At 40.0% G+C, this 20,086-nt stretch overlaps 2 protein-coding genes across 6 annotated transcripts in view; one reads left to right on the forward strand and one right to left on the reverse strand.

Moving 5' to 3' along the window:
- The window catches only part of LOC111230824 (membrane-associated phosphatidylinositol transfer protein 2-like), a 39,007-nt gene extending 24,541 nt beyond the window's left edge, over positions 1 to 14,466 (reverse strand). For all 5 annotated transcript variants that reach the window (XM_022757669.1, XM_022757668.1, XM_022757666.1 and 2 more), the window contains exon 1: positions 14,206 to 14,466. The gene's annotated coding sequence lies outside the window, so the exon portion shown is untranslated. The remainder of the gene's footprint in view (positions 1 to 14,205) is intronic.
- Positions 14,467 to 17,818: 3,352 nt separating this feature from the next.
- cunh12orf65 (chromosome unknown C12orf65 homolog) lies at positions 17,819 to 19,758 on the forward strand. The gene is made up of 2 exons (XM_022757792.1): positions 17,819 to 18,279; positions 18,703 to 19,758. The coding sequence occupies exons 1-2, from the start codon at positions 17,947 to 17,949 to the stop codon at positions 18,931 to 18,933; spliced, it is 564 nt and encodes a 187-aa protein (XP_022613513.1). The 5' UTR covers positions 17,819 to 17,946; the 3' UTR covers positions 18,934 to 19,758.
- Positions 19,759 to 20,086: the final 328 nt, after the last annotated feature.

Below are 20,086 nucleotides of genomic sequence, written 5' to 3' on the forward strand. Positions count from 1 at the left end.
ACCCAGTCAATCTGTCTAATCACACTGATATTCCCACTGCGTCATTTATCCAGTGAACAAAGGCCAGCTTTGGTGAGGGTCTTGGTCCTCCACCTATTGAGTGCTCAGCTCCGCAACTCTGCACTGAAGACACATTCACCTAATGTGTCTGACACACTGCCAGGACAAAGATACAGCCTGTCCAACCTGGACCAGGTGCTCTCTGGGAGGTGCTCTGGTGAAAAGAGGGTAACTTTGTTTTCAATACATTTTACATAATATCTTTGCTTTACATAGAAGAATGCAATGACAAAATCAGAGCAGAACACCACGTTTTGCTGAAAATAACTGCACTCTTGGGAAAGGCTGGGATAGAACTAGGCTAGCTAGAGAGGCCCAAAGAAAACCTTGTAGCTCAGGAGACTCAGAGGCCTCTAGGTGTTAGAGCCAGACTATAGAGAGGATGGTCACAGTGCTCATCCTTGTTGACAGTGTTGATGATAAACAGCTTCACAATCTACTTGAAGCATGGTTCAACAATGTGGCAACAGCTTGAATGTGGGTTGCAAGTGATGCCGTAACAAACTTTTGAGTGTGTCACAGAATTGCTCTTGGCCAGAGATTCCGGATGTAACATCTGTGCTGACTGGAAGTCCCTGAGTGTGACATGGTAAGACAGACTTCTGCTGTCTGATTATCTGCCGGAGAATGACCACTGTATGAATCAAAGCTCAGCCAGCTGCCACCGACTGGCAACCCACATACAAGGAAGTGACACCAGGTATGCAAAGAGAGACGGGGAAAGCTACAGGCAGCATAACAGAGGGACGCCGTACAGTCATAGCATTACTCTATCCAGCAGCATGTATTAGGAGCCTGCAGTGATGATAGTGTACAGGGATGTGTAAAGATGCTGGTGCATGCAAATTATGTTACCATTTTTTTATTGATCAATTCATTTTTAGTCAGTAAAATGTCAGGAAATGATGAAAAAGTCTAATGACAATTTCACAGGACAATATATTCAAATAGCTTGTTTTGCTCACACAACAGTCTAAAACTGATGACAATGAATTTTCAATATCATCAATTAGGAAAAAATAGCAAATCCTGACATATGAGAAGCCTGAGCCAGCAGATGTTTGGTATTTTTCCTGAATAATGATTCAAAATATATATATATATATTCATGTTAAATTCACGTCAACATTTGTTGATGCTACCCCTTGCATTGAATGACTAGCCTGGACAAAAACATTTAGAAGAGACATAAACATTTGAAAGGAAATCTTGTTAAGCAGAGATTTTATGTTCATTTTAGTTTCAGCTTTCCCGTCCTCACAATCTGTTGTTCGTGTCGAGATAAACCATTTTTATGTTTAGTTTAGCACTGTTTTTTGTGAAATATGAAAATCTTGCAGCATACTGTTTTTCCAGTCCATCTGTCTCTTCTCTTCTGGCTCAGGGGAGCAACAGCCAAACATGGACATAACCAAACTGGCTCCAGCAAAAATGTGTCTGTTATATATTTTGTCTGTGTTTATTATAAGTGTCAGTTTGTGATGTGGATACTTCAACTTAATTAAGTGATAACACAGCATGTACATATTTATGCTTTATGGCTGTGACTTAGATTTAGTATGCAATGATATGCGATAGATTCATGAGGCCTTCTGACTTCTCCACAAATATAAATCAATATGTCCCCTTTAAAGCATTAATGCAGTCTCAGATCTATCCTGAAACGCCATAACTCCCTGATGTTTAAACCTGTATCTCTCCGACTCTTTCCTTTGTGACTGATGCAGATGCTGTGCACAGCAAAGGACCTGTAATGCCAATCCACCAGCAGCCTCGAGAGAGTACTGGCACCATGCTTGACCCAGAAAAAAGCCCTCTCACACACAGAGCTTAAAAATAGCCCGGTCACAATAATCCTAGCATACGCAAGCAGAGTGCTTGACGTTGTTTGTTCAGAGAATATGCTCATTCCCTTCTAAAAATACAGTCTCTGCCCCCCTCTAGGCACTGACGCAATAGCAGCACACGCCAATGCACAGCGCTCATCACAAAGCAGCCTCCAATGTTTCTGCTCCTGTTTCAACAAAACTGAAGCCAACGATAGCTACAAGATACTTTGAGTGGGACTGAGTTTTGTACCTTTGCCCAACACAGTTTTCTTAGTCTGTTGAATGCGTGGCCAGCTGTGGCAGGACCGTGCACCCTGAGGTGTATAATGCTGCAACCACCTCATCTGTGACCCTCTCAGAGGGTATGATGAACCATCAGAGGTCCTCCAGGCAAGAGCATGACTGTTTAAAATCACAGGTTATTTACTTTCATATCTATTTCAAAGCTGAATTGGACAGTAGAAATTAGCTAAAAGCAGGTCAGTCAATCTACTGGAACCAGAACCAGAAAACATGATGTTTAACGCCACAAGAGCCATGAGGACGGTGCATGTGAACACAGACGCATCTATGTGACTACAAGAGCTGGCATAAACAATCAAGCGCTCGAAATGTGCACATCTGCTCACCTCTAAACAGGGATAAGTGTCTGACTTAAACAGATGAAAGTGCTTACTCCACAGAGCAAAGACTGGATTATCCATTACAGATCAGAGGCACTTGCTTCCACCTAAACATTAAATCTGCCTTTCTGAGATCCATTTTCCTTGCTATCCCAGGCTGTTCTGAAGCACAATAATGGAAAGTTGTATTACTAATTCTGTCTGATGGTACAACATATAGCTTAGGACTGAAAGCTATATGCACAGCAAACAGGTTGGCCACAGGACAGGAAGCAACAGCTGGGTCTTGGTGTCGACAAAAAGTAGAATACTGTTTGGGGGGGGGGGCTTTTTCCCAAAGGCCACAATGGTGGCGCTTCTTTAAATTTAGCCATGTTTTCACTTTGAGGTGGAGCAACAGAGGAGGTGGTGAATCCCAAGAGAGCTGGAGGCGTGGGGGGTCAGGAGGGTTAGTGGTGGCAGGGGCAGGAGTTCCCTCATGACTGACCAGATGCAAGACCCTTTTAAAATACAAGTGGAAAATATTAGCCCCTGGACTGCCTAAAATACCATGGATCCGTTTCACACGGCGTTGCCTTGACATTGCAGAGACAACTTCAGCTATGACAACCGCTGCAAACACAGCCTCAGCCTGTGACAAGAACCCTTGATTGAGCTGATGGGTTTATCCACCAATCCAGTTAAAATGTCAAAAGGCTTAAGACAATGCTGTTCGTGCTGGGCTGCGTGCACTATGTGGCCAGATCGTGATCTGCGATGACCAAAGAGGCCATGAAATATATTTCAAACAAACATACTGTAGAAATATTAGACTTCTCTGTCCCATGGAGTATCTATTAAGGGCAAAATATAAGGCATCATTAATCAGCGTTATAACTGTAATGAATATAAAACAATTTCGCACAGATTACTGAATACAAAATTGCGTTACACCCTATAAGATCTGCCCCCCTTAGGGCTTAATGAAGAATAAGAAATGCACCCTTCCCTCCAGACTGAATACTTTTATTCTCATCTACAAAACTATCTACATTAAGGTGTTAAATGGTAACTTGGGGAGCTACAACCTTTATCTATACTACATTTGTGAATGTGCTGGATATTAATCAACCATTTACCCTTGATTGACCCTTGAAGATTCTTTTCATCTATCCTTTGAAATACTCTATGGGAGAGCAACTTAATATATTTCTGCACAGTACACAGGTGTGGTTTGGGTGGAGACTATCTGACAAAGACCATGTTTTGCTTTGTTTGACTTCAATAAAGTCCCAAAGGGGTGAGCAAACACTTATTTTTTCTCCATATTGAAAAAGCAGAAGAGAGGAGGGGCAAGAGCAGATAAAACTCTCAGAGTGATCCATTATTTAATCCTCATCACAGACTCGATTAAACTGAGGCTGATCTTACAAAACAGACCAATGTAGATGAATCATAATGTGATCCCCTAACATCAGATATCTTACTATCAAAGATGAGTACACCACAAACAAACGCTGCATCAACATGAGTAACCAATGACACTAGCAGTGCCATATGCTGGCAGAGCGGTTTGATCATGTAAAATGCAAGAGATAAAAAATGAAAATCACAATAAATAGTGGTGCTTTATCTTGTGCCACATACTGTAACTACAGTTAGCTCCATGATGCGCCCTAGAATAAGGCCATCACTCTTCCTGTCCCTAAGGCCCATGCTCCTCCACAGGCTAAGAAGGTGGGATGCACAACCTGCCCTTGTTCTTTACTCATCACCAAAGTACAAGATGAAGCTAAAAATATGTGACACCCTGTGAGCATCTCCTCCATGCGTTCCTCCTCCTTCTCGTCGTCCTCTCCCTCCTACAGTAGTCCTGCAAGTAAGAACTGCTTCTAAAAATGATCCTCGTTTACGCGGAGAGGGAACGAACAATAACCACAGACACAGCAGAGAGTGTGGTGTCATGAGGAAAGCAGAACTTTGCAGAGAAGATTGCTGAGGATAAATAACCAGCCAAACAAATTATTAATCATCAACTATATGAGCTGCCTACAGACTAGGCAAGACAATCTTCACATGTATGGCAAAAGATAAATCTAAAGTATATCACTACTAATCATTTACTCCTTGAAAATGTTGCATAGTGCAAAACACGATTATGAAAGCAAGACACATCTTGTTACAATGATATAAGCTATTTTTGTTCTTTCCAACTAACAAATATATGGCTGGACAGTGAGTTTCATGAAAATAGCTGTACAAAACCTCATGGCAAACATGAACTTACTTCAAGGCAGATAAGTAAACATCTGAAGCTCTATCTGGAAAATAAGTAAAGTTTTAGATTAGATATCCCCATGTAAATAAATCTGGTGCCCCGTCACTGCTGAGAACTTTAAGCTGCTTTAATAAGTGGAGTCATTGTTTTCTTATGCAGTGGTGCTCATCGGCCCATCGTTTTCCAAAACGAGCCTGTTACATACCAACTCTATCTCTAATCAACGCCACACTTCACTCTGAACTCCAAAATTAGATGACCTTATATGCAAATTACACTTGGATTAATCAGTTACGTGCCAAGGTTAAATGAGGATCTCCCCTCGCTGTCATTCTCTCAGAGCGCTCAGACAGCCTAAATCAACTGCGCAGAGAGCAGTCTTATGTAACTTGGACAGATACAGAAAAGGAAGTCATCGCTACCCTAGCATTTTGTCCACCCCATTAGGTAATTTGCATAGCCCACAGACAGGAAATGCTTTTGTAGACTTACACTATGTCTCTTAAACATCTCCATCAGACCCTCTATGAGTGTTTGGTAGCAACAGGATGCTGATACAAATCAAGGCCTTCTTGCTAATGTGGAGCCTATTGGTGAATACTTGCTCACCACTGATGGCACAAAAGCTTGGCTCAAAGGCTTGGAGGACTAATGGATTTCCAGTATCACTGCCACTATAAAATCTCTGACAATAGTGCAAAGAGGCTTTGACTCTACGAAATACTACAGTGACTTGGCTGAGACTGCGGTGAGACAACACCTACATTATCGGTCTATGGCAGAATCCAGGCAGATTCTCACATGTATCAGAATTCATGAAATTTGATTGCATTTGAGATGAAAAGTATCAAATGTGCCTGAATGTAAAATGAACAACAGTGAGTCTAACTTGTGTTATTTGCATGGTGCTCTTCAACACCTGGAAACCTCAGGAGCCTGGATAAATGTTAGATATCCATGAGCTCTGAAGACAGTCTTACACAAGGAGAAAGATGAGGCAAACTTGTCAAATGTGTGTAGCAGTTAAAAAACATATTACTTTACATTTCAGCTGTGGCATAAAATCAAAACTACCATTTTTGCCCTGTCTATTTTTAGTTTTCCCACATTAAATAAAAACTTCAGTAGCACTCTCATAACTGGTGATCCAAATTTTTTTTAATAACTATGTCGAACAAGAGAAATGAAATGGATTATACTCCACAAAACTTGTGAAGAAAAATGTTTTGCCTGGGGCCAAAATGTATTCCCTTTCCTGCCCCTTTATTCTCTCCATCATTGCTTGAATGGGGGTTACCATGGAGACACAGAGGGCCCTTTCCTTATTGGTTGCCAAGATGAAGTCAGAGTGACGAGGAAAGTAGAGACCAGACGCTGCTGGGGCTGATACTTCTTCCCTCTGTTTCTCCTGTCTCCACTTTCACTTTTGTCAGTCTCTTTTCTTCCCCTCCACGGCTCATTGACACTGAGCTCTTCTAGCTACAGCAGCCGCCAGCAACGCTCACTGATTCTACCATATTGTCAAACTAAATTTATGCTACTCTGACACATGTAGATGACAGTTCTCTATAAAACGAGGAGAAAGAATGCAGGATTAAAATAAAGTGATGGGTGTGACACACATTAGCTAAGCCATAAACCTAAATATGGCTCTGTAGGTTTCACAGACTTAGCTGGCTGGTTTGAAAGCACTTCATATTTACTGCTAATACTGTACTCTGGTCTAAAATACTGTCAAGGCAAGCCTTCTACTACCTCACTTCTACTACCTGCATCACTTGGAGGGCTAAAAATTACCTTTGCCACATCCTTATTATCCAAGCTCTCTGTATATGGTTTAAGATTTACTTAGTAGACTACTAATAGCTCCGACTTCAAAGATTTCGTAGTGAGTTAGAAAAATGTGCACAAAAAGAAGAATACCAATATTCAATTTATTGAAACCTTGGGAAGAAATTGTTGGTAAGAAATTGTCCCAATTTTTCATGCTTCAGTAACTGAGAGGAAAATTGATCTGAAAAGTCTGGTGTGTACTGGGGACAGAGGAAAAGAAAAATATGCAAGCGTCAGCCAAAATGGAACAGTGAGAAACTAGGGGGGAAAGGGAAGTTTAAATGGTGTTAAATACGTGTATTTATCAGACAGACTAACTCTTATTTTAGTTTTTTAAATGTGAGGGCAAAACTGCTTTCATCCAGGGGGATTTCAGTTCAAGACAGAACATTTTAGCCCCTCAACAAGTACACTAATATAAGACAAACCTCATGTTTAACCGACTGTAAAGCACGAAACCCAACTCTGACCTTAACACAACAATCTTCACCTATCTCAACTATTTGCTTTCATACTGTGTTCTTCTGTCTTTAGTTCCTGGTTTAAAGACATCTGAAGTCACAAAGTCATCGGCTCTGTGGAGTAGGCCTGCTCTCATTTAAAGGACACCATGCATCAAGGTAAATTTGCTGTCAATGATAAGAAAGATGCTCATAAAAAGCTGAGGCCGTCTATCTGCCCTTTGGTAAAATACCTCAAACCCTCTTGTGCAGCATGAATAATGCAGGCTTCCCAAAAGTGTTCTACCCAGTGACCATAGACAGAAGCCGTCTCTCATACTGACCATAAAAGGCCATTTTCATAGATGCTCACAGTCCTATGACTTTGGCTAACATTTCGATGGGTTCTGAGGTCAGGTTTCCAGCTCTGTGGAAAACCAGGCTTTATCACCTTGGGATTTTATTATGAGAGTCAGAGCCTATATAAACCAGAAACTTTATCAGTCTTTTACCATAAAGGATTCTGACATCTGTCACATAGAGACACACCACTCCGAATGGAGACGTGATGCTTTGTCTGGCAAATGGAAGCAGAGACTGGGCATAAACCACAGAGACTCCTCAATAAAAGCCTGTACACCGGGAGGAAAAAGGGAAGAGGTGAGGGAGCGGCGAAGAGGGGGAGTTGGGGCCTGAAGGAGTCTATTTTTAGCCTCAGAGAAATCAGGTGTCTGCGGCCAGTGGAAAAGAAAGGGGAGCGTGGGTAAAGTGACATGAAGCAGTGCTGTCGCTTTCATTTTACATGATCCATGTGAGTCAGAGAGTGCTGCAAGGGCTGGGGGTGGGTGAGAATAAAACAAAAACAAATATAAAAGGGCATATATGGTCCATACTGACTAGAAACAAGATAAATTAATTAAATGGGAAAACTGCAAGGATAAATAATAAAATAACTCAAATAAAAATGTGATTTATAGACTTTGCTGGTCAGCCACAGCATCACAATTAATGTGGACACACAGAAATGTGGGCAGGAAGAGATCCACTAACCAGCTTTTTCAATGACTAGGTAGTGTAAGCAGCATTTCTATTTCACATCAGACTATGACAGGACTATGATCTTTGCAGATTAGATTAGTTAATATATCATCTACTGGCATCCGGACTTTGCCTTACATAGGCAGATATTGTTGCATCTTTCTGCTAAAAAAGCTAAGAAGTTTCTTGGAAGAGAGGGTCTGTGTCAGAGTGCCTCAATTTCACCTTGTGCACAAGCCTGATGAATAACACCACAAAACACCACCACCCTTCACTGACAGGATGCACATTTGAGTTGACTTCACGCCTCTTCCATAAAATGAAAGACGAGGACAAGGACAATTGAAGGTGGTCCTCTGCTATAAAAGACCTGAGTTCTTCTTCGGAGTTCACCCACAATGCCAGAAAAAGTGGTGTCCAAAGTGAAGAGGACATGGAGCAGACCTGCACAAAGCGTTCCTCTTTGTCTCATTTCCCAGACACCACCACTGTAGGAACATTAGCAGTGATGTGCCATTCATCAGCTGGCTCATCAGGGATGCGTGGGGACAGGTTGTACCCCTGTTGTCCCTGTCAACAGCTCAACACCAATATTAGCATCACCTGCTTTGTTCAAGGGAGCTGAGGTGGGAGGGCAGGTTCGGGGAGAAGGACAGACGCTCTGGAGCTCGAGGTGCAGAGAAAACACAATGTTCCATTCAGTGCTTGGCTGGCACCCAGGTGTATGATGGAGTCTCGTCTGAAATATCATCATGATTCCTGATTGTCCGCTAAAGATGAATTAAAAGAAAAATTAGACCTTCAGATAACCAGCCAGCTGGCATAGCATCCCTATTCTCCCCTAAGAGGAGATTATAAATTGTAGAGGATGTTTTTCTGGGCTGCTTCAAATCCCTAATGGATGTCCAAATGATTGAAAAGACATACAATTCTTCAGTTTACACAAATATGTCACTGGGTAGTGAAATTGTTTATACTTCATTTGGGGAGCCCTGAGAAATCTTTTGCACTACTTTAAATAGTGATACACAGATCAATCTGCCCAAGTTAGTCAACATACACTCTAGATATAAGACAGTGAAATTATACTATTCATTTCTGAAGGCTAGTGAGGAATTTTTCACAGTGAGAATGGTCCCTACCTGATCATTCAGACAGGTCAAATCTTGCTCAATCCTAAAGAACCTGGTGTTGTGTAGTATAAGCCTAAGTGTGGGTGCAGTACAGTGTATAAACAAACAGGAAGTAATGTTCTTCATCTAGCCATCATCATTATCCAGTTCCAAAGTAGATGTCAGGTTGATCATGACAATGTTTCAGCTGGGTACAGGGAACCCAGACGGTTAATTTGAGAGGAAATTTCCATTTTAAAAAACAGTCACATATATTATCACCTTTCCTGACTGTTCAAATCATATTTGTATTTCAGGACAAGACATGAATTCACATCCTTAAACCCACATACCCAGCTGAACAACCCTGAGCAACCGTTGGGACGTTTACCTAGTGCTACTTCCTGTTCAAGCACTCCTGACCAAACAAGCTAATAGTCCTGTCCTCTGACAGACAGTAAATAAAGACAAAGAGTTATTTACTGAAGCTGCTTTGCTAATGATTAAACACTTTAAAAGTTCTTTGAAGAAAATGCACTCTAACTTGCACACCCTTACTTTTTAAAATCCCCTCTGGTGTTGTCATTGCCCATAAAAATCAGTCTCTATTGACTGTCAAAGAAATGACGCTGACATGACATGAGTCTTTGTACCCTGGAGTTATAAGCTGTGGGTAAAATAATTTAGACTATACAGTCCAAGACAACATGAAAGGCTTGTTGTGAATCACATTTAACACCTTAAGTATCTTTCTGTAAGCTCATTTAACAAATTGCATTCCCACATTAACACTCCAAGCTGTAGAATAAATTGATATTTATAACATCCTAACAAAGCAATCACAGGAAACTGGCCAATGTAACTATATCAACAATACACCAACTGTGAGAAATGACCCGCAGAGAGACTATGGGGCACAAGCTTGTCTATTTTACAGCTAGAATATAAGAAAACAAGTAAGGAAGTGAAGAATCTATTATAGAAAAGAAAAATGTAACCTAACCCTAGCTGCTCCATCTGTCACTATCCATGGCATCTTATCAACTAGCCTTTAAGATTATTTTCTTGGGTGGGATTGACAGTAATTGTGTGTATATGGTGGGTGGTATGCAAGGTGCAGGAGATCAGCATGCTAGAGACTTCCAAGAAAGACCTCCATATCGTCCTAAGAGCCAAGACTACACCACTCCTCTGCTTAGATTGACCAAACTCTGCTAAATGTTGTGAGGAAATTTCACACAGTAACACCAATGAGAGACACCTCATGACACCAATATTACACAATGGAGATGGAGCAACATGGTTAAAAAAATGTTAAATTACCACAAAAACAGGCAAGTAAATTTATGATTACATCCTTCAGTGCAACATGTACAGCATGTAACAGCAGTTGAATCCACACCACGCTGAATCTTCTTAACCTTAATTTACCTCTTTAGTTAACTCTTCAAAAAGCCTACTGCTCATTTTATGGTGTTTGTACCATGAGTTTTTCTGCTCTTCCTGTGCCAGTGATCTCATCTGATAATCAGCTCAAATAGTACAGACATGGAACCAAAAGATGTGGTGAGCAGCTGAATACGTCATTCAAACTTTAACTGACAGGAAGCGAGTCTTTTCGTCTTTCACCGACTAAAATGTTGTTACTCAATGGCTGTGTACTCATTTGTCATTGGTTTTCCTACTAGCGACAGGATTATTGACTTATGCATAAAGTCAAATACAAGCAAACTCAAGATTGTAAGAGGAAAACAGAAGACCTGTCAAATGTAAGGATAAAAAAAATACTCTCACAAAGATTCCATGCAGTGCCATGAATACTCAAACAAAGCTGGCACACTTGCTCACAAGGTATGGACTCCTCTGTCAGGAATTTTCCACTCCATAGTCACTCAGACATACAGTATATATTTACATATTCTCCCAGGGTTTTCCTCCTGAACATCAAGAGGTTGTAAAGCACTCCTGTGAATGTATAACATTAGAGGAGTGGTGGGTAATTTTCATCTTACAGAAAGACACCTGTGGGACACGAATAAGCAAACATTAGCTTAGGATCTGAATGCAATCATTCTCCTCATTTATCAAAAAAGGTCATGGAAGAGTCTCCCCTGTTGCCCTTTGTGTCAGCTTAAAAACAGCTTTAATTCAATAAATACTACTGGTGAACAGGGAACGAAACAAAATCACAATGGACTGATTCATAATTGTCTCCACTCCTTCTCCTTCAGTAGTGTGATACTGTGTCTGGTGTATTAGATTCAAGAGAAGCACCTGAGAGTTAAAGAGCTATCGGGTTGCAGCCTGTCAACTACAGTCTTCTTCTAAGATTCCTTGGCTTACTGAAGATGTACTAAAACACGATTAAAGAAAAAGCAAACAAACAAACAAAAGAAATGCTTTGCTGTAGAATGATACATGTCATTTTCCTAAATTAAAACCAGACAAGCATGTAAAAGTCCCATGAATGATTATTCTCAAAAAGGAGGGATGAGAGTCTAGTAAGCAGTTTTCTGGGGGAGGGATATCACCAATTCTAACCATATTCAACATCAACATAGTCTCAAGTAGTTTAACTGAAAATTCACTTAAAATAATATGGACAACATTTTGCTGTAGGTGCATTTACATGAAAAGAAGCGCAAAATTTCAAACAAGCTTCTTAACCTAAAACATTATATAGGCCTCCTCTCACAGAAATCTGTCTTACTCTTTTAAGAGGAGCTACAAATTCAAATTAAAACAGAGTGCTGCCAATAAGATTAGAGTGATTAGACATGTTGTCGAGTTAAATCTATCCAACAGCATGGCTCAGTCCTGTTGTCTGCACTCACAGACTTGCAAATATACTCACAGTATGTATTTATACATGAAGGTTAGGACTAAGGTGAAATCAGTGCGTGCTTGTGAACTCTCTTAAAAGACCTTTGAGCCCTATATGCACCTTTCTGCATGTCTGTAATGCTGCAAACCTCGCTTGAGGGAATATCCCACAATTCATACTGGTAAGAGTGAGGAACAAATCAGACCTATCACTACTTCAACAAATTACAATATTAAAATACCACTAATACTCTAAAGGAGACCATGTCATAGAATGACTTCTTTCTTTTACTCAATTACAGATTAGAAAATGGGAATAAACTGTGTTCATTGACAAAAAAAGAGACAAGGATTTTGCTGAAGCTTGAAAGTCATATAAGATTTTCAAATTTGCATTGATAACACAGCCCTGCCCATGTGCCACATGTGTAGTTGTGTGAGTGCGTCTGTTGGGGGGGAGGGAAAGCAGACCAGCAAACTGGTTTGACAAATGTCTTGAAGAGCTGCCACTTTTACAACAGAGAAAACACTACAGTATGTCAAAGGTTGTAACAGGTTTGAATGGTATAGAAGGCTGTGCGCCCTCACATGAGGAAGATTTGAATTCTGGATCATCAGTTATGCTGATGCTGTAATCGATGGCCTTCACTTCAAGCAGTCTGCCCTTAATCATCAGAGCAGCACTGAGGTGTGTTTATGGTGCAGTTGCTCGTGATACAAATGAATGGCATGAAAAAATATCCTGGTAGTCAGAGAGACTTTTTGTGTGGTAATCTTTAGAATCAGCAACAAAATCAGCTATATGTGTTTCAGATCAAAAATGAGGAACATAATAATATGGTCTAAAAGCAAAAACCAAAAGTGACTCAGAAGAAAACAATCTGTGCTTTAAAAAAAAGCTCAGATTGCCTGTAATTTATCGAAGGAAAGAATACACAAAACAAATTTTTGCAAACTGCACTTCCAATGAACTTCATTACTACAGTTTCTGTTTTCATGTTACTTAAAAAATGACAAAGCCAATGAAATCTTTAAGATCAAAGAGCAGCTGATCCTGAGTTAGCTACACAATACTGACAACCGTTAATGGCTTCCAGGAGGCAGGATGCAAGTTTTAACATGTCAAGGAGACATTACACACAGTGTACATATTAGTACAACACTCTTCAGGCCCAGAAACAACACAATAACCTATGTAGATTATTGTATTGCATTTCTCCTGCATTTTTTCTCCAACAAGATACTCCAGGTGCATGCAGGATCTTGTTCTTTTCAGGCTGAGTGATAAGTAGCAAAGCTAGATCTCAAAACTATCTCAGATTGTAATTCTGATTAAAAGACAAGCTGTGATGTTGTGAGGTTCACAGCGGGGTGGCCATGCAGCAGTTCCTGCCCTAATAACACAGCCATCATCTGGACAAGCCTCCAAGTCAGCACTGCCTCAATGACTCACCCAGGCCTTGCTGAGTCAAGTGGAATGACTCCTGATGCTGAAAAACTCATAAAGTCATATTGAAATAGAAACTGGCCTAGGGGATACACAAAATAAGCTTGTGACATGCAGGTTTTTCGTTAAGTCAAACACAAGCTGACTGCAGCCTATGTTAGATTTGGGCTCTCCTTCATTTCACAGTCGACCTGCTGATTGAGGTCAAAACCATGTTTAGTCGTACATACTATATAATATGCAACAAGGTCTTGGATGTGATCTCAGTGTCTGGATATCACTGTTAAGTGTCTCTGAGAAAGCATACGCCAACAGGGCAAGAACATGACGCCTGGAAAATCCACCCGTGATTCCAGCAATTCCTATTTTAAAATGTTATTGGAGGCAGTGTATGATAACATCGGAACAGCTTACAGAGAGGGTAAGAGAGAGAGAAATATTTAATCATCTTGAACAAGCGTGCCTGTGTGAAAGCAACATGGACATGGCTTAAGAGCACAAAAATATGCCGCACTTCTTCAGGCCAGAGGAGGAAGGCAAAGTTAGTCTAAACAAATTTAAAGGCGACTTATGACAGCAAATGGTATTAAACCTTGTAAAATAAAATCTATTAAACGTGACGACGCATCCTCGGAAGAGGATGATAAAAATTTGAACTGGAATAAACCCATCGTCAGTTAGTTACCTAGCAACATGGCAGCACGGTAATGACAAATTGATGGCTTGCAATGCTCATCACATACCTGGACCTGATGCACACCAGCGATGCACCTCTGGCTTCACCACACTCCAGCACTGAGCAAATCAAGAGTTCATCGGCCTTTCTCTGCTCTTCGGGGTCAGTACTTTCACCAATTACTCGGCTTTTCCCTTCAGCACGAAGCAGCTGCCGACTTGACGAGGTATGGAAACGATGCCATAACTGAGATGAACGTAACGAAAGTCAGCCACTGATTTCCTTTACCACGCCGTTTGTTTGGCCCTTCAGCAGAGGAAGGGGTGTGGGTACGACATGTAAAGATGATAAGTAGAGAAACATCATCAGCCCGGGAGTTTTTTTTTTTTTTTTTTTAAACTGATATCAGCCGCCGTTTCTGATCGTGTTTACAAAATCTGGCCACATCATTGCGCCGGAGAATCGCACGCTGGATTTCCTCAATCGACAGACAAGGCCAACGTAGCGATGGTAACGTTAAATGTCCTTGAATATCCAAGCTGCCCTCGCAGGAGTTGGCGGCTCGGCTCGTCCTGTAGCGAGGGAAATGGACCGGCTGTGGTCTCAACCCAGCAGCTGCCGCCTCCGTCCAGAGAACCGGGAAGAGTGAAGAACAATCAGCTGAAGAGCACCCGCCATCGTAAGTTGTCACTCCTCAAGTCTGAACCGCTGCAAGACTTCACAGTCCTTTCAGACACGACACAAAGTGTTGTCAAGTTAGTCCAAGTGCAACGAGTTTTCCGGTAGAATTTTCGAAATAAAAGTCTGACCTGCTGCGCGTTTAGGGTGTTTAAAGTTGCAAAATGTGCAATGTGGCCAAAAACGGCTATTCCACCGAGCATATAAACTCGCTCTTTCTTTCCTAAAATGACAATGTCAGGCAATATATCTTTAACTATATTAGTCCCCCTATCTCAAATACAGCAAATAGTCGCCTACAGTTGCACTCATTCAAGGCCTATCTAGGTTAAGAAAGAGAAAATAATATGGTCCAAAAAAATAGTACACAGCAGCACTAACACTGACAGGATTGATCACACAACTTCCGGTGTTTGTCTTTTCCTCTGTGGGCTTGACGAAGCTCTGACCCGCACAGACATTCATCTGAGCAGTTTCGATAGTTGGACGCCTCCTGCTGGCAATGCAGTATATGGTTAAACGGGTATCGAGTGGTTACGTATTTCAGCAGACACAAACATTATTATAGGATGTAAAGTTATAAATGTTATTTTTTTTGCAGTCAGCGCCTGGCAATGTATCATTCATGCAGACTGATGTGTCTGCATGTCTGGCATGCAGCGAAGGGCAAACCTACTTATAGCCAGTTTCACCATAGTTATAATTTTAAATGTATCTAGGGACGTCTGCTTTGATAATAAACATTTACTATGATATAAAAACAAAGTATTTTTTTCATATAGGTGGTGGGGACCTCAAGGTCACAGATTGGATGTCATAGCTTATCAACCTTTCTAATTGACCACTGCATCAACTTTTAACTGTAAATTCTGCATGCATAAAGTATGTTAATATTTCTGTGAAGCATATCTTATAAGTTGACAAAAACACTGAGTAACCTGCCTTTAGTAAATTCTTGTTTAAATTGTGCACAGCACTTCACTGTCTTCTTACCTTTCATAATGTATATTATATTTTATCATTATATTTATACTGTTGAGAGTATCTTTGTTTTTTAAAATCTTTGCAGGCATAAAATACACAACCAATCATGTACTTATGTCTTCTTTTTCTATTCCACACAAACATATAGATAATATTATATATTTTATACATCTTACAGAGCAATAGCTACCTGCACTGCTTTTTTTTTTTAATCAAAAAAGGAGAAACTAGGCTGCTACTGCACCTCAGATGGAGAACAGTGAGCCTGTTGAGTTTCACATCTCTTACAGAATGAGAAAAGTATTTTCACTGACTGCCTTGGCCTAATGTTTCATATCACAACAAATGGTCAAAATCTGATCAAACTGCAAAGCTTTGAATTCTCAAAGACTCAACAATAATCAGCACCCCCATATCTGCTTTGATCTCTGTCTTCATGGTATGAGTAACCAAAGATAAGAGAGATATATAAGAATGGTATTCTGACATGGGGCTACACTACATTTCGAATGAAGTTTCCATACACAATTTGTTAAAAACAGATTTTTGACAGTTAATATTGTAGAGATTACCCTTTTTGTATCAGTAAACCTCTTACATGAAAAATGTCTAAATCTGATTCTGAATACAGCAGGTTGCACATTAATGGAAAGGTGAGTCTTTTGCAAGATCAACATATGAATGACAAGGTCAAGGTTGAAATGTAACAAAATGAGGGCCAGTATTAATGTGGGCACTAAAGATAAAGTTCAAGTAATGAGAAATGCACCTCCCCCACGTGCAATATCAGAGAGATGTCATCACAGGTCAACAGAGAGATTGTCTTTTCCATGTGGCCTATATAGTTTCCTGATTTAATAATTATAGTCTATGTCAAGGGAGAGAAGAGGACGCATTACATCACAGTCAATTTATATCCATATGAAAAAAATGTTTGAATCGTTTTTGTGATTAAATGTATTTATAGCCTTAAATAGGCATCCACAGTTTCATTAAATAAATTGCACCTTTTTAGGAATCCTGCTTAAAGTACAACAGATAGAAATAATTTAGATATTTAATGTAAATGTAATGTAAACAATAATGTGTTGTGGCACATGTGGCATTGCTTGCAGTGATGAACACCTGCAACTGACAAACATTACAAAGTTAAAATTGTATCAAATTCAACAGCCATGTCTTTTGAAGTGTAAAACAGAGTGTGTTATGTCATATGTGATGTGAATGTGACAAATAAATAAATAAATAAATAAAACAGCAAACCTGCTGCACTGTCAAGGGAAGTGGTAATTATTAATCCATTGCTTTATTCCATCATGGTCTTGCTGAAGCATTTGTTAGAGTGAAAAAGGGGTTTCATGTTATTACTGCATCCAAAATGTCTCCAATTCTGAAATTGTTCTTCCAGCAGACTTGGAAGTGGTCACCTTGGGTTTATAGTTTACAAATGATTTGAACAATAAACTTTAGATGATTTCAACAGTGATACATTTGCATGGCAGAAAAAGTATCAAAATGTCCTTAGAACCTTCTTGAACCACTTCTGCAGCATAATACACTTGTCTTGTGTCTTTATATGCTCAGTATGTTCAAAACAGTATCAAATCCAGATCAGTGTCTTGGCTGGAAAGCCTAGTAAAGTGAGTAGAGTGCGAATATCCAGGTAATATATAACCTAGCACAGAAAGAGCGAGGGCAAAAGGTTTCCTTCACACCTGTTGCTAGTTAAGTTAATTACCCTTCACAGCAATCAAGCACCGAACTTCCAGAAAGTTGGAAGGGACCTCGCCATTGTAAACTTGATATCTAGCTTCCAGCCTTAGCCACCATTCACACACAGCTACGCCTTTCGTACCTGCTTGGAGTTTTTTTCAGCGATTCAGCGAACCGACACACAAAGCGACACACGATGGCGGCAGAGGGTCAACATAGACCTACTATTTTGGCCACGAAGAAAAGCACAGCGAATGTTGATTGGATGATAGGTCACGGGAGCGTAGAAGAAGACATGACAGAATGAAAACAAGACCACACATTAATGACCGTGAGGCAGACAGAAACATAAAATGCAGTGACGAAGTCTTTGATGAAGAAACTGGTATTTCTGTTCGGTGAAATACAACGTGATGTAATGTAATCACTTTGTATGTTTGCTCGCAGAACCCCCAAGATCCGCTTTGTATTTCACTTATTTAAAGAAATGTCACGGCTTTTCCCGTTCATCACATCTATCTATAGTATGTCCAGTCGGGTCGGATTGAGAGGGTCTCCCAGTATGTCTGCACTTATTCAACCACTCCCAGCTGGACTTACATGTGTTTTTGCAGCCGGCAAAAAGGACCTGATAGACCTTCCTGTCCTGAATGAGGACGAGCTTGAAGAGCAGTTTGTGAGAGGATCTGGACCTGGGGGACAGGCCACCAACAAAACCAGCAACTGTGTGGTGCTCAAGCACATCCCCACTGGGATTGTAGTAAAGGTAAATCCCTTTAAATTCTGTGTGTACTTGTCATCACTGGTATCTGTGTGTAGAAATGTTAATAGTTAAATAAGGACCCAAATCAAAGTAATGCGAAGTCCATTCTTTGGAAACAGCAGCTGACAAAACGGTCTCACCTCAAGGTCCATGTAGTAACTGTTCAGGTGCTTTCAGTTATATAGCACGGTCTTAGTCAGCAGATGCCCAGTTGTCATGAAAATGTAGATGAAATTTCCTTTTCTTTTGGCTTAAAAATTGAGTTTCACAATTCATAGAAGTCCTTAAAGTGCTAAGAAAAAATGGAAATGATGCTGCCTGCAGAATAGATCTTAAATACACCTTGAGGTGAGACTTTTATTACAAGCAAAGTTATGTGAATTACCGTCAATGTTCATGTAATCTTTTGTACCATTTTCCTTCCAGTGCCATCAAACCAGATCTGTGGAAATAAATCGAAAACGTGCCCGGGGAATTATGAGAGAGAAACTTGATGTTGCATATAAAGGAGAACTCAGTGAAGTTCTTGTGAAGAAGAAAGAGTCTGTGCTGAGGAAACAAGAGAAGAAGAAGAAGGCACATGAGAATCTGGAGAGAAAAAGACTGTTTAAAGAAGCACAGGTTGCAGATTCTAAACCTGGGAATGACACTGTTTAAAATGTTTGCGTGGAATATAGACAGACAGGAGTACTGTACTCTAATGGTCGTGTATTTTATGCCAGCAAAGGGTAAGAGACAAATTTTCAAGTATGGTTTAAAAAATTATCTACAGCAAGATTGCTGAAAATGTATTTATTTATCATTTATTATTATGTCTTCTTAGATAAAGTAATAGGAGCTTCAAAATTCTACTGACTGAACCATGCTTTTAAAGTCGCCCTCCACTCAAATTGTGTTTTGGTCATTATTATGTCTCTTGGATGTTTGACCTTCATTGTGCAGTGACTGTCACTGGAAGACTGCTTTCAAATTCTTCTGCTGAAACTGGAAAGTTTTGTAAGCCAGGCAACTTACACAAGTGTGATCTGGAAACTTGAAGCATGCATTACACATTCACTGATAATGGACATTCAGTGATGTAGGAGACATCTTGAGGGAGTGAGAGAGGAGGTGTAGATGTAATTTTAAGAATTTTTAACCAAGAAATTTAACACAAATTATTATTCAGAGTATTTTTATATATTTTCAAGCATGCCTGGATCATAAAATTTTCTTTCTGCTCACCATTTTATACACTAAGTTGGCAGTTTATTGCACCTAGCTAAAGGTCTCCTATTGCACTTAGTGCACGCTTTAGTGTTGTCCATCACTTGTAAGTTGCTTTGGATAAAAGCGTCTGCCAAATAAGTAAATGTAGTAATTGAATGTAAAAGCAATACAGTCCCATAGAGCAGTGCAGAAAATCCAACCTTTCATGGCGGTTATAATGTTAAGTTTGTGTTGAAACTGTTTCATAAAGGTGTTGATTCAACAATGGTCATTAAGATGGCAGTTTTTGGTGCTTTTGAATTGTATAGCGTTATACAGAGGTGGATAAAATAATAGAAACACCTGTCTTGAGCAAGGTGTACCTAATAAACTGCCATTTGAGTATATACCAAAAACACATGCATTGTTTGTTATGCATTGAATTAACATTGTAATTAAATAATATTTTATTTTATAACTCTTATTTAATTCAGGTAACCCCGTTGAGATAAGGCTCTCTTTTGCTAATGGAGTACAGCAAAGTTTCTGAGTTTTTGGTGGGGGACATTTCAGCACGAGACGTTTACTTTTGCTAACCGTGGCCAATGAGAGAGCTACTTTC

The sequence above is a fragment of the Seriola dumerili genome, unplaced genomic scaffold, assembly GCF_002260705.1.
Source record: "Seriola dumerili isolate Sdu_G_001 unplaced genomic scaffold, Sdu_1.0 BDQW01000290.1, whole genome shotgun sequence".
NCBI lineage: Eukaryota > Metazoa > Chordata > Actinopteri > Carangiformes > Carangidae > Seriola > Seriola dumerili.

Coding starts and splice junctions, on each gene's coding strand:
- cunh12orf65 (XM_022757792.1), top strand. CDS start 17,947: ATGTTTGCTCGCAGAACCCCCAAGATCCGCTTTGTATTTCACTTATTT. Junction 18,280..18,702: donor CCACTGGGATTGTAGTAAAG/GTAAATCCCTTT, acceptor TTTTCCTTCCAG/TGCCATCAAACCAGATCTGT.